The 14,000-nt window shown below is 46.1% G+C and overlaps 1 protein-coding gene across 1 annotated transcript; it reads right to left on the bottom strand.

Moving 5' to 3' along the window:
• Positions 1-5,101: 5,101 nt before the first annotated feature.
• LOC146300703 (focal adhesion kinase 1-like) lies at positions 5,102-14,000 on the bottom strand. The gene is made up of 6 exons (XM_084704718.1): positions 13,499-14,000; positions 12,400-12,629; positions 11,309-11,475; positions 6,392-6,479; positions 5,524-5,603; positions 5,102-5,389 (listed from the first exon to the last, which is right to left on the bottom strand). Exons 1-6 carry the CDS (start codon positions 13,584-13,586, stop codon positions 5,323-5,325), a joined length of 720 nt encoding a protein of 239 aa, XP_084560844.1. The 5' UTR covers positions 13,587-14,000; the 3' UTR covers positions 5,102-5,322.

The raw sequence follows: 14,000 nt of genomic DNA, 5'->3' as shown, positions 1-14,000 counted from the left end.
AGGAGCGAGACACAGTAATAAAACAGAGAGAGAAAGCGAGGGACATGTAGGGAGAGATTGTAATAAACAGAAAGAAAGACAGAGCCAGTATTAGTAGAGAAAGATACAGTAATGAACAGAGAGACGGAGGGAGACAGTAATAATCAGAGAGAGAGAGAGAGAGAGAGAGAGAGAGAGAGAGAGAGAGAGAGAGAGAGAGAGAGAGAGAGAGGGAGAGAGAGGGAGAGAGAGAGAGAGAGGGAGAGAGAGAGAGAGAGGGAGAGAGAGAGAGAGGGAGAGAGAGAGAGAGAGGGAGAGAGAGAGAGAGGGAGAGAGAGAGAGAGGAGAGAGAGAGGAGAGAGAGACTAAGCACACTGTGAACTCACTTTGGGATGGAAGGCAGTTTCCTCTCTCCCTCTGCTGAAGAGGGGAAGAACCAGGGTGAGACTTGGGTGTACATTGATAGAAGCCATGTTTTTCTGAGCCCTCCAGTCAGAGACTGTCTGGCTGGAGGCAGGTGAGGTGCTGAGTACCTTTCAGCAGGCGTATGATGAACGACTGAGAGGTAGCACCGACCAGGCGGCAGTAGCCGTCAATGAGGTCGGCCATGTTCTCGGCTGTGGTCAGGGTGGACGTGGTCACGGTCAGAGGCTGCGGGGTGGCAAAACGCGTTCAGGTTAGTGGACGGCACCTCACAACCATGCAAATCTAGCTGGTGTGTGTGTGTGTGTGTGTGGGGGGGGGGGGGGGGGGGTGAGGTTGTTAATGAGTGTTTGTTAATGTGTCTGTGTGTGTGTTTGTGTATGTGTGTATGTATGGTGTGTACCTCTGCAGCACCTGCCACATTCAGTTGCAGCATGCCTTTCCTGTCCTTGTCCTCAGTGCTGGAGTACTGGATGGACTGAACCTGGGTGAAGTTAGCCAGGTGGGTTGGCTGTAACACACACACACACACGCACACGCGCACACAAACACACACAGATTACATATCAGCACCTCTCTGGCAGGCTCACAGTACGAGTCCCAAATGAGTCAATCCTAACTTGAATCAATAGTTATACATCCTAGTTATACACCTATACCTCCTAACATCTACAAATAACTATTAAATACTTCAAATACTACTTCAAATACTTCAGCAGTATACAGTAAGTGGATTTAGCCCTGAATGACAGAATATATATTCATAATTTAATGAAATAATGGGTGTGTTTGTGAGGGAGTGTTCTATCTTACCGTGGAGCCTTTGTCTGTCAGGTAGCTAATGCCCTCCTCAGGGCCGATGGCCAATTCCACAGATATGACCCAACTCGACTAAATGGAGAGACAGTAGGGAGGTAGAAATGAAAGTGGGTGAGAAAGAGACAGAGCGAGAGAGAGAGACAGAGAGAGAGCGCGAGAGAGAGAGCGTGAGAGAGAGCGAGAGAGAGAGAGCGCGAGAGAGAGAGACGCATTGTGAGGTCTTTCATAAAACCACACCATTTCTACAATTTTCTACAGCATGTGCAATCTATTAGCATGATCTGATCAAAGATGACAGCATAAGTAAAACATGCAATATCATCTAACCCAATCCACTCAAACTGCTAATAATGTCTGAAATAGAACCTGCATACTATATAATATAATCTATTACACTAAGAGCAAGTAAGGCAGATGTTTATATTCTATCTAACATGACCACAGACCAAGGCCAGGGAGGGCAGAACACAACAGTCCAGCAGGTGGTGCTACAGTACACTTCTCATACAGCCTCACAGTGGTCTACCAGCAGACTACAAACAGAGTAAGAGAGTGTGGCAGGTTCCTTAGAGCAAATCTTTTACATATCCACTCACGCCCAGGGCGCATTTGAAGCACTCCTTGTCGAAGCGGTAGATGGGGGACAGGATCTCGAAGAACTTGTGGATGCTCTGCTCGTCATTCAGGTTGGCAAACTGCTTGAAGGTCTGCTGGATCAGCTTCCTGAGGGTCTTAGCCTGATGCGAGAGACATGATAATGTCATGTTTACAGATAAACCCCTTAAAATAAGTATTTTTGTTTCCCATCCTGTCAGTTATTGTTGTGTATTGTGTGTCATTTTCACCAAAAGCCTCCCTCTTATTACTGGGATTTTAGACAAAAGCCTAACCTGACACCTCCTACTAAGAAATTGCAAAAATCCCACAAATCTTTTCCAACTGAATCCAATTAACATTCGATTTCCATTCTTAATTGCGTTCTTGAGGACATTTACGGCGACGTTAACGATGGAAATGCCACAAGCATCTTTCTTTATGCTAGCTTGGGGCATCTATTACCATCCGCCTAATTGGGTAACAACAGTTGGGGTAATCTCTCAAAGGACAAGGATCCGTGAATGTGCTCTGAAGGAGATGTCAATTGAAAATCGTTCATCTTTGTCTCTTTACAAGTAGAGCGCACAACATCCTGGCAAAAACACCCAGGACAAAGATGCTGGTATAGTAGATTTACACTTACACATTTAATCCACTTTTGGGAAATATGTTGTATTTTGTTGTTCCTCCACTATTTTACCATTTAGGCTCAAATCTCTACCCTACCCTGCCCAACCCTAACCTGACAAAGATGCACTCCTAATTACCTCAGGGTGTACATCATATTTATGCTTACAACTTAAGAGTCAGACAAACATCATCTTTAATTGTCTCCCCAACATGGATCATCAAACACACAGAGCTTAAGACCTCAACTACAAGCACATGAGCAGACTGGACTATGTTAGCAGGCAGTACAATACAGCAGCACCTACATCTTGAACAACGAGAATCCACATTGACAACAGAGACAGGGTCTGAGTTCAGAGTGCATGTGGGAAGCCAGACTAAACCATTTTATCAAGGCCTTCTGAGCGACTGGGTACTCAGCAACGTTGAAAGATTAAATGTCCTGATTTAACACGCTTCGTCACAGATCAGTTTTTTTGGGGGGCTGTGTAAACAAATGTTTCTGGTCAGACATGGGAGAGACAGAATCACTTTGTTTGGAACAACAGACCTCGGGGCAGATTCTAGTTCTGTAATAGGAGGGGAAGACCCAGTGAAGCAGCTAGAATACACAACGTATTCCCCCGGGACGGGAGGTATGGGAAGAAAGAGAGAGAGGGAGAGACACAGAGCGAGAAAAAGGGGGGAGAGAGAGAGAACAAGAGAGCGAGAGAGAGAAAAAAACAAAACACAAGTGAGGTCTCTACCTTCTACGCTATGAAAAACCAGCTGGCCTCTAAAGATGGAGATGCAAAGAATCTTGGGGAGGACGAGGGGGACCAGACCACCAACACTATGACACTGCAGCCTCGGCCTCTATCTGACACCAGGGGGCTGTGTCACCCAGGCTAAACTTGGGCTCCTATCTGTCCAGAAAGACTGGGTGAAAATGGTTAGTTGAACCAGCCAGTCAGCTCTATAGCAAATCATCCAGCAAGGACTTTAACCAGCAGTTCAGTAAGTTCTTTAGCTAGTCAGCAGGACTGAGAACCAGACAGACAGCAGGTCAGACACAGGCTGTTTGCCACCCACCCACTCAGCCAGCCAACCAACCAATCAGCAAGCCAACCAGCTAGCAAGCCAACCAGCCAAGTAGCCAGCCAGTCAGCTAGCTAGCCAGCCAGCCAGTTATAATGACTCAGATTGAAGCCTTCTCTGCGTCCTCAGGAATGGCTGAGCCTTTGGGGCAGGTCAGTGACATAAAGAGCTCCAGTTCTTCTTACCTTCAGAGAGTCCAGCAAGCTCTTAGGGAAGAATCTTCTCAAGCCCACATCTTTTCTGTGGAAAAAAAGAGCACAAGCACTGGACGGTTATGAAAGCACAAGAGAACATAGAGACAGGACACATTTGTCATTCCGTTTCATCATCTTTATGTGTTTGATACAGAAACACTAAAAACAAGAGTTAAATGACTTGAAAGCTTCAGTTTTATTTCAGTTGGTTGCACATGTCCACCTGCCAGAGTGAGAGTGGAATATTTACAATGAATTTGCATGTATTTGCAAACCATCATTTGCTTTCAGCTTTCAAATTACACCACCATCCTCAGTGGCCAAGAATGCAAGCCATAGAGCTGAATACAGCATACGGCAAAACATCAGATAGAAGCTTTGTACCAAAAGACACAACTACTGAGGCTGCTCTGTTCTGAAACAAACTAGGAGAGTCGGCACCAGGCCTGCTGTTTGGAGTTGACCGTCTCTTTAATACAATTTCCCCAGACAATTTCCCTTTATGAGACAAAATGTGTTGTCCTTAATGGCCTTGTGTTGGGGTAAATTGTAGTTAATGTCGTTTAAATGGACTTCAGGTAGGTGTCCTGGCGCTAGGCTAACTGTTAGCGTCAGGACACCTAACAGCACTTCCCCTGTGGAGTAACAGCTATTACCCACCAGGGGGCCTGTGAGGTCTGTGGTGGGGAACATAACCACACAGTTGGAGATAATTAAGCGCAGCTAGTTCAGGCAGGGCAATCGGGCAGCGCACGTCATCCATTTGTCGGGGACGTAAGGCATCTTACTCCACCTTCCTTTCCTACGCTCACTACCACACCGATGTTAGCAGTGAATATCCATTGGACCACGTCCGATAAGGCGTCTTTAAAAGACGCGCAGATACGCACACACTCACCCCGGCTGTTGTATGATCAGTGCTGCTGCCGCCCTCCACCAGCCCCTTCTCCCCCATGCTGTCTGTATGTTCTATCCACCAGGGGGATTATATCTCTATTGCTCCCTGCCTCATATGTCATGTATGTATGTGTTGCATCGAAGAGGCAGGGAGTGCTTCCCTTAGATCATCCACTCCGCCAAAGTTAAATCTACATGTCCATGTCATGTAACAATAAATGCTCAAATCTAATACGTGATTGTCTTGACTGAACTGAGGATCGGATTTACTAAAGAGCAGTCTCTCTTTTTCCTTTTTTTGTTTTTATAAAGCTGGCCAATCAATGAACCATTAGCCTGACCCACATATAGCCAGCTATACTTTTTTTTTAAGCATGAAGTGACAGATTCCGACGAGGCTGCCTGTACACAACATGAGTGGAGTTATGACTACAGCAGTGGGCTGCTACATTATAATAATAATAAGACATATTTAAGACAACACAGACTTTGAAGAGATTTTTACTTGTATCACACTTTTACAGAGTAAAATAGATAATCAAATAGACATGTCAGACACTAACACTAACTGGTCAGTCAAAGTGGGCAACGAAGCAACAATGTTGTCAGTAGGGTATCAATACCACATCTATTTGGATATGTTAACAATGATGTGAGGTGTAACAGAAATCACATGTTTGTACACACTGTCGAGTAAGAAGACAACTTACTCTAGTAATTCATAGTTTGATTTCTTGTCCAGTGCGTTCCCTGGCATTTCTCTAAAGAACCTCCTAGAATGCAGAGAAAAAGAAGAAGACGAAAGTCAGATATGGCAGCGTATTTTTACAAGTTCACTGTGAGCATTTAAGTCTGAGTGTGGTATTTGTCATGCAAAATGAGACTATTCAAAACCTCTTGACCTTACCTGATTTCCAGGCAGCCCAGTTTCAGTGCAATGTCCTGCTCCACATGATCTGCTATTTCCAACATGTAGTCACTCTTCACCTGAGGAAAGTAAACCATGTCATTGTTAGTTTGACAAACCTGCTTCTGACGTTAATAACAAGATAGAGAGAATCTTGTATGCTGCTCTGATAGGCCCAAGGTCAGCAGTGAGAAGTTAACTGACTTAGGCATTTACACGTCAGCATCACGTCTTCATCACGCAGACCACTAGCACAAGGAGTTAGGAATGGACAGAATTCATACAGTGGTATAGGCAACTGAGCTTTCTATCTGCTGTAGACCCTGCCAGGTGATACGGGAGGATTGCACCAACTGTTCACATCGCAAAAGAACGAAAGGTCCTCGAAAATGACACTGTCTGGCTATTTCAAGTGGAATCCAGCGGTGAGGGAGCAACACACCGTGATTAAGGAAGAAGACGAGTGATGAAGAGGATGTTTTCGGAGAAGTCTGACCTCCGGCTTCGGTTGAGCTAGTTAGTGCGACTCTGGCATCGGAGATGAGGGATTTCATGCTGACATGGGCACACATCGTCCCTAGCAGAAGGGAAGCCTGGAGCTGTTTCTCTGCTGTCAGGTCTTTGTCTAACAGGTTCTCAGCGGAGCAGGACAGAAACCCGCTGACCCCTTCCCTAATCTCCACACAGCCTCCAGACCCCGTCAGGTTACAGTCAACTGATAAACCTGTGCAAACAACCCTGCCTACTCCCAGAAATGTTACAGTACCACTCAGTTAAGAGAGATTCTTAATTTCTATCTTGCAAGGAATTTCTTAGATGTTAGTTTTTTTTTTTTGCATGGAGAGTGGAGCGTGATGTTGTCTCTCACCTGATGGTAGAAGTAGTTAAGCGTGGGCTTGTCCTCCGTGAAGTGGCTGAGGAACCCTTTGGGCAGGTAGCGTATCCGGAGTTCATACCTGGGAACACAAAAGAGTCACACGATGCTCGCAAGACTGACAGCATGGCAGGGAAGGCTAGGGTTCAGTGCAAGAGCAAAGCAAAGCAAAAGGCTGTGTTGTGGCAAATGTGTTATTTTCTTTTGTCAGAGGCTACACTATAAAGAACAGACAAAAAGGAGGTTTGAAGAAGAGGCTTTCTTCTTGGTTTGTAATCAAAAGAATCGTTTTCATTCCAATCTGTGCTCGGAGGAGAACAAGGACGAGTTCATGTTAGGCAGCCGACTGTGTTACGTTGATTAAAAACAGTCTGTGAGTCTCGTGCTCCAGGCTTTGTCTGATCTGTGTCGTTAACGTCAGTCCAAGACGGCACATGTGGTCATTATCCCGCGGTTTACGGAGGTTTCTCTTTCACATGGATACAATCAAAGGCGGCAGAGAGGAGGATGAAGAAGAAGAAGAAGAGGGAGACTTCTTCATCTGGGTCTCAGAGCCCAGCTGACTGGTAGCCATTGAGCTTGTGGGTGCATGTAGATGTGTTTGAGTATAAGTGTGTGTGTGTGTGTGTGTGTGTGTGTTCCTTTGCTAGTTCTTTAAAATAAAAATAAATATCATCAGAGAGACCTCAGAAGGCGCCAAAGTGCTGTGCTATATTAAGCCCTGATGTTAAGCAAACATGAGGGCAGGAGTTACTGGAATGTGAAAGCCAGCCTGACAGTTCCCATTCATTGCTTTAAGAGCGCCGGTAGGAATATGTGGACACAGGCGATCAACTCACACAGCCTTCTCATTCCAAATTCTAAAGACAAGTTCTTTTTCACCGTGGAAAATATACACTGATACTACACACACAATAAAACAAGTGCCAACATGCCTATGGCGGGAAGATGAAAAGAGGATCAAGTACACACACACGATCGTACAGCTTTCTTTTTGACCTGTTCATCATGGGAGATTTCTGAGGAACGCCAGGTCATCCAGTACGTCATGGCGTGTGTGGCCAGAAAGCAAGTGAACCCCAGGAGAGCTGCAGCAGCCTAGCAACTAAAGACAGCAGCCATGCTCCTTCTATCTAAAGAACTGGGCCATCTTCAGCCTCGATTTGGGAGTTTATTGTACGTGTGTGGGTTTTTTTCTCTGAACGCTAGGGGTTCCTCTTTTCAACCAACAAAAGAATTTCGGTTTGTGGAAGAACAACTGAATAAAAGATTTCCTTCTATAATGAATGAGGATGGGGGTAGAGCCCAGAGAGATTCCCCAGAGCTAGCGCCACTAGCTCTCTGAGTGGGCTAACAATAGCACAGCTGAATCCACCTCAGGCAGTAGAGACGGAACTAAATAATCCAGAGCTGGATGGAAAACCGGCATAGGCTGCGATTGTCATAAAATATACGGCATCGGTCGATACAATATTTATTTTTCATGTACACCTCGTGCATTTGTAGATGGACAAAAATCTAATTTTGGATGGACAAATGGCTATGTTTTTACTAGCATCCTTTTAAAACATGTATACAGAGCTAGATAATTCGACAGGCATGTCCATTACTGCATGTCACTGATCTGCAATTTTGCACTATTGTACTGTACTCTACCTAGGTTAGAATAGGTTATAGGGTTGTAATAGGTTTTATGTGCATTTAGGTTTAGTATAGTGTATTATTCATTGTCATCTGTAGGCTATATTTAGGAAGTTTTAGTACTAGGGTTGGTATATGTTATGTTACGCCAGGTGCTTGCGTTGTCTTAAGAATGTCAGTGCCCAGTCTCACCTTGTGTTGGTCTCAGGCCCGTAAAGATTACCCCCGCAGCCCCCGCACCGCGGGGGGGCCTCGCAGGGATGGGGGGCCTCGCATGGCAGGCCCCCCGTTTTGTACATTTTTTTATCCAATTTGAATTACATGGGATGTCTTATTGTCTTGTCTGTGTTTCCAGAGTTGATATAAAAATAAAGTATATTTAATTGTGCTTTCTTTGTTAGCTAGGTAAGTGACGTGATGAAGTAGGTCAGATGGTCACACAGACCGGCGAGCCCGCTGCAAATAGGTAGCTTAGCTAACTGTCGCGTAGAAAAAATGAAACGTACATTTAAAAGCGGTGCCCAAAAGCGGCATTCAAAACAGAACATTTCTGAATTAAATGCCAAACTTTTTCGACCAGCCGGTGAAGGATGCACTCATCTGCCAGAAGAGACAGGTATTGTAGCCTACTGTTTGCTGTATATAGCTAGCTAACATTACTGTAGCCTACCACGTAGCTAACGTTATACTTCGACAGCTGTACTGCTTTGTCTGTGTTGTGCGAGCCTCCTTTCCAAGAGCCAGGAAAATTAGCCTTCTTGTTCCTTTTTTGACTTCCTATCAAGCTGACAACATGAAACGTTGAACGTGAAATTACAAAAAAGAGAAAGTAGAAAAATGCTTAATTATAAATATTCCATAACTGACATTATTAGCAAACATGCTAACGTATGCGACAGTATCGTGTAGTTGCAGCGATTGCGTTTGACTATTTAAACATAGGCTACAAAAAACAATCAAAGTTACAATAACGATCTAGTTACGATCTCTATGGGCGTCAAAGTAATAGTCCCATTCACCGTTGACACTTAAATCATATTCTGTGACAGAGGATAAGGGAGAGCCAGGCGTGCGGCAAGGTTCTGCAAGTCCAGCGAAGTCAGGCAGCAGTGAGGAGCCAGGCTGCAGTGAGGTGGCTCAATTTATGATTTAGCGAACACGCTAATAATAAAACAAAACTCCATACTATCAAGTGTGCCTGATGTAGCCCCGGCCATCAAATTATTTCTGACAATACCCGTGACTGTCGCAAGCGCTGAAAGGTCATTTTCCAAGCTGAAATTAAGTGATCAAAACATATCTCAAAAGCTCCATCTCACAGGAGAGGCTGTCAGGTCTGGCCATCCTTAGCATAGAAAATGAACGTGCGCGCAGTTTAGATGTAAAGAGTGTGGTAAAAGACTTTGCACACAGATTTGCAAAAAGACGCGCACATGTGTATTCAAACTTGTAGAAAGTGTATCGACTATATGTAGACCTATTCGTAATTTGTTATGTTGTTGTAACATATGCCATATGCTCTGTTTGAGCGTTTTTTTGTGATTTCCCTAACAAGACAAGCTTGAGTTTTGATATCTTGCATGTATTATACGGCTCTTCAGATTGTTCCAAAAAGTTCAGTTGATCGCGGGGGGTGGGGGTGGGGGGGCCTCTCAAGCTTATTCTGCGGCGGGGCCTCATGCGTTTCCGTGACGGGCCTGGTTGGTCTGTGTACCTGACAAATAAAAGACTTGAACTTGAACATTAACGTTACAAATCCGATTAAGTAAGAGCGAAAATTCAAAGTTTGTAGGCTTATCATTAGACACATCCCTGATTTAATGGTGTATTCTCAAGAAGGCTCAGGGAAGTAGAAATACTATGCCTTTACTATGCAAAACGTGATTCTTTTTACAATTCATAATACATTAAATAACCTTTCCTTTCACCTCAAACTGTTCTTAAATATATGTATTGCTATTTAAATACACACCCAATATACACACAGATACGTTTGGGAACAGAACTCAACAGACCAGCATAGGGCTCACTGCAAAGGGAGAGGCCGAAAGCATCTTCCGGCCATCTCAATGATTTCAGATGTTAAGTATGTCGCGACATCCCTCGGCAATATATCTGTCAGCATCCACTCATCACACATCACACACGCATACGGGGTGAAGGAAACACGCAGTTAAATCGTCTCTAATTACATTTGAAGGATGAGCGCACCCACACACGTACACACGATACATACTAGCACACACCACGTGCACGGATACAGACACGCATACACAGACAATACATTAGATTAGATTTGGATGCAATACACTCAAAACAGTAACACACACATGCACAATACTCCTAAGCAACCACGACGAGTCAACGGCAGGGCTAATCTAATTCTGTCGGAGCTGGAATGATGGACAGTTTCCAATGTGCAATTGAGAAACCAATCAGGTTCAATTCACCGGAGCTCAGATAGAATAGCTACAACCCCTGCTCAAGAATCCTCCCTGCATGCCCCCACAGACCAGCCTCTTAGGGACCACTGACAATGTCAGTCATGCTGAAGTCAAATGAAAAGAGCTGATTGCATCGAAAAACGATTCCACCACCGCTCTAAAGGCCAAACACACAGATTCCCTCGGTGTTGATAAATCCTAACTACAGTTGGGGAAGTGGGTATGAGGTTTCCTTTTATCGGTGGTTGGGGGAGGGCTTCAGCAGAATAAATGCTGCCGTTGCTGGACATCAGGCCGCAGGGGAGAGTCTGAGCGCCAGGTTGGTTTGAAAACGAAAAATTGTCCAAACTCATTCGCTTGCTGCTCCTGAATGTTGATGCCACCCAGACCTCCAAAAGCAGGCTATGGGTTTACATTCAAGAAGACCAGAACAGTTCTCCACACCCCAAACCATCACACGTCCCATACTGCTGCCTTGCGCACATCACCATGGCAACAAAAGTAACTATATATCCCGGGCATATTTCTGCCCTTGAGCTTGCCCCCCGGACTGAATCCATTTAAACATGAGAAGAAGTTTCTTGCTGTCTCCTCCCAGCTGAACACAGCTGAAAGTGTTGCAGGCAACCATATTAGCTGCTTTGACAGTTGGAGGAGACCAAAACCTAGTTTCCAATAGCAATGCGTGGACCAGAATCAAATAAGTGGAACCAAATGAAAATATGTAGATCAGTAGGGAAATATAAGCCCTGTGTGTTTATGGTTTTGCAGTTGACATCCACAAAACCTAAACATCGGCTAGGAAACGTGGGTAAGTCAGCCTCACCTCCACTCCTCCAGGGGGTGCTGCTGCTCAAAGCGCTCCCTGATGTGGGACACGCCCAGGTCTGGGTGGAGCCAGTGGACCTCGCCGGACAGCAGGTGGCTGAGGCGGAGTCCAAGACACGATACACACTTCACCTTGTGGATGTCTGCAATCTTTTGGATGACACCCTGGGTAGAGTGAGAGAGAGAGAGAGGAAGAGAGAGACACAGAGAGAGAGAGAGAGAGAGAGAGAGAGAGAGAGAGAGAGAGAGAGAGAGAGAGAGGAGCAGGGAGAGAGAGGGGGCAGGGAGAGAGAGGGGAAGAGAGAAAGAGGAAGAGAGAGGGAGAAAAAGGGAGAGAGTGCGGAAGAGAGAGACAGAAAAAGAGACAGACAGACACAGAGAGAGAGAGAGAGAGAGAGAGAGAGATAGCAGGGGAAGACAGAGGGGAAAAGAGAGGGGAAGAGAGAAAGAGTGAGAGCATGTCAGAGGAAGGGGGATTTAGACCGCAGAGACAGAGATAAGTAGGGAGTAAGAGTCATTCTACATCTTGAGAATGCAGACAGATACATCACCAGGCAGACAGACAGACAGACAGGGAGGAAGGGATGGATGGAGGCTTAGAAGGGGGGCTGGTCTCCTCCTGTGCCCCAGGCCCCCCCCCCCCCCCCCCCAGGGGGCACACAGGAGACCAGACGCAAAGCTGACAGACCGGAGTCCTAACTGTCCTACACGATGGTTATTGAGTGACAGCATGAGACAAAGTCAAGAGGGTCAAGAAGTTGGTAGTATGTGCGTGTGTGTGCGTGTGTGTGTGTGCACTTCAACAAAGGGATCCCCCAGCATAGACAAGACGAGTCCCAGTACGCGCTGTGACTTATCTGAGAGGATCTAAGGAGACGAGCTTGGCAGCGCAGTGTGCCTGGGACTGACTGACTGACTGGTAGTGATAGATTGGACACTCAGGAGGGTTGCAGCTTTGCATCTCGTGTCCAGGCAGCTTAGAGAATCTATCACTGGCACGCATCAATGAGGACCCGACACAGTCAGACACAGGGCTATGGTTGACCAACTGCAAAGTTCTGTGTGTGTGTGCGTGCGTGGTCGCCCTACCCTGACGTCGGTGGCGTCTCCGTGGCGTATGTTGCTGGCCCAGGTGCATGGCTCGCTGTTGCTCTCGAAGTAGTGGAAGATCTTGAGAACGCGGTCCATGCTGGCCGCCGGGCGCTCCATGCCGGGCCCACCCCGGGACTTGAACCCGCAGCCCAGCGTGTGGTTCAGCCCGGGCTCCATGTACGCAGATGCCATGCCGCCCTTGGCTGGTGCTAGCTGTCTGTCATATTCTGGAAAAGAGAAAGAGAGAGAGAACAGAGAAATAGGGTAGGAGGGAGGATGGGCGGAAGGTAGGGAGGTAGGGAGGGAGAAAGGGAGGACAATGAGTTCAAGGATGCAATACAAAGATGACTGCTTCTTGGTAATCTTTTGCAAATGCACGTTTTTTAATACACTGTGAGAGCACTGGAACAACATTCAGAGGGGCATCAGGCTTTAGAAGTGGATCACAAATCACTCAATAGACCGTCCTTTAGATTACCTAAGAGAAAGGGCTTAATGTTTCAAACAAAGTGACATACAAGAACGATTTATGACAGAGGGATTTATCCGACCGCAAGGTCAACAATCAAATATTTTGTGTTCATGCTTTGTATACCTTTTGCTTGTCATTTCCAACCGGAAGTGTCATGTCATGTACGTACAGAAACGCAAACATACATCTCAGTTAAGTGAAGCTGAAGGCATTTGTCACAACATGTCACTTTTACCGCATTCCCACACAACATCATCAGAGATTGAGTGAACAACAGCAGGACCCAGGGTTGCTACAAATGTGAGCAACGCACGCAAGACGACGCTGCAACGACCACTGAAGTGGAAGCCAAGCAGTTGTTTACGAGCTAGTTAACAGTCGTCACATGTCCACCCAGTCACGTCAAACACCATGTTTAACCTGCAAGCCTGTCCTATAGACTCTAAACGGTATGGAACCTGATGTAGGTATCTCAATGGTCCACAATTTACCTTTGAGGATGAAAAAAATCAGTATGTATTTAATCCGAAGTCTGTCCTACACCTAGTCCCCAAATCCTTGTGCCCAATTCTTGTATGAAATCCAACTCCCAAATCGTAGTCCCAAAACAGTTGTGGGTCCTACCTGTGTGGAGGAAGGGCCAGCAGTCACATGTCACATCACAGTCCCGGTCAGAGACCTTCCTCCTGCTCCTCCTCTCCTCTGACAACATGGCAGCTCAGGTAGGCAGGCTGCTACATAAGCTGCATAGGTCCCTCTGGCCTTGCCCACAAGGTGTGCGCTTGGTTTCAATGTCACAACAACCACATTCCTCTGAGAACGGGACAAACACTCTCCCGCTCGATTTCTCTTCTCTCTTTTTTTACGCACTTTCATTCTCTCTCCTTATCTTCCATTCTTCTATTTGACGTGTGAGCCTGCTTCTCCCTTCTCGGCGTCTCTCTCTCTCTCTCTCTCTGTCCCTACTCTTTCTGAAACAACACAAGCCCGGTGTTTCCTGTGCTCTCTCTCCTCACATCCTGGGCATGACAATGTGTCGTTCCTCCCAGGCGCCCCAGTGAGTCATCAACATGTCACTCCCCTCTCCTGTCCTCTCCTGGCACGTTGGGCCCTCCCCCTTTTCCTG

Source organism: Hypomesus nipponensis, chromosome 2 (genome assembly GCF_054491055.1).
Source record: "Hypomesus nipponensis isolate SF chromosome 2, ASM5449105v1, whole genome shotgun sequence".
In the NCBI taxonomy this organism is placed as follows: Eukaryota; Metazoa; Chordata; class Actinopteri; order Osmeriformes; family Osmeridae; genus Hypomesus; species Hypomesus nipponensis.
The sequence above is the reverse complement of the archived record's forward strand: the minus strand, read 5'-3'. Positions and strand labels throughout refer to the sequence as shown.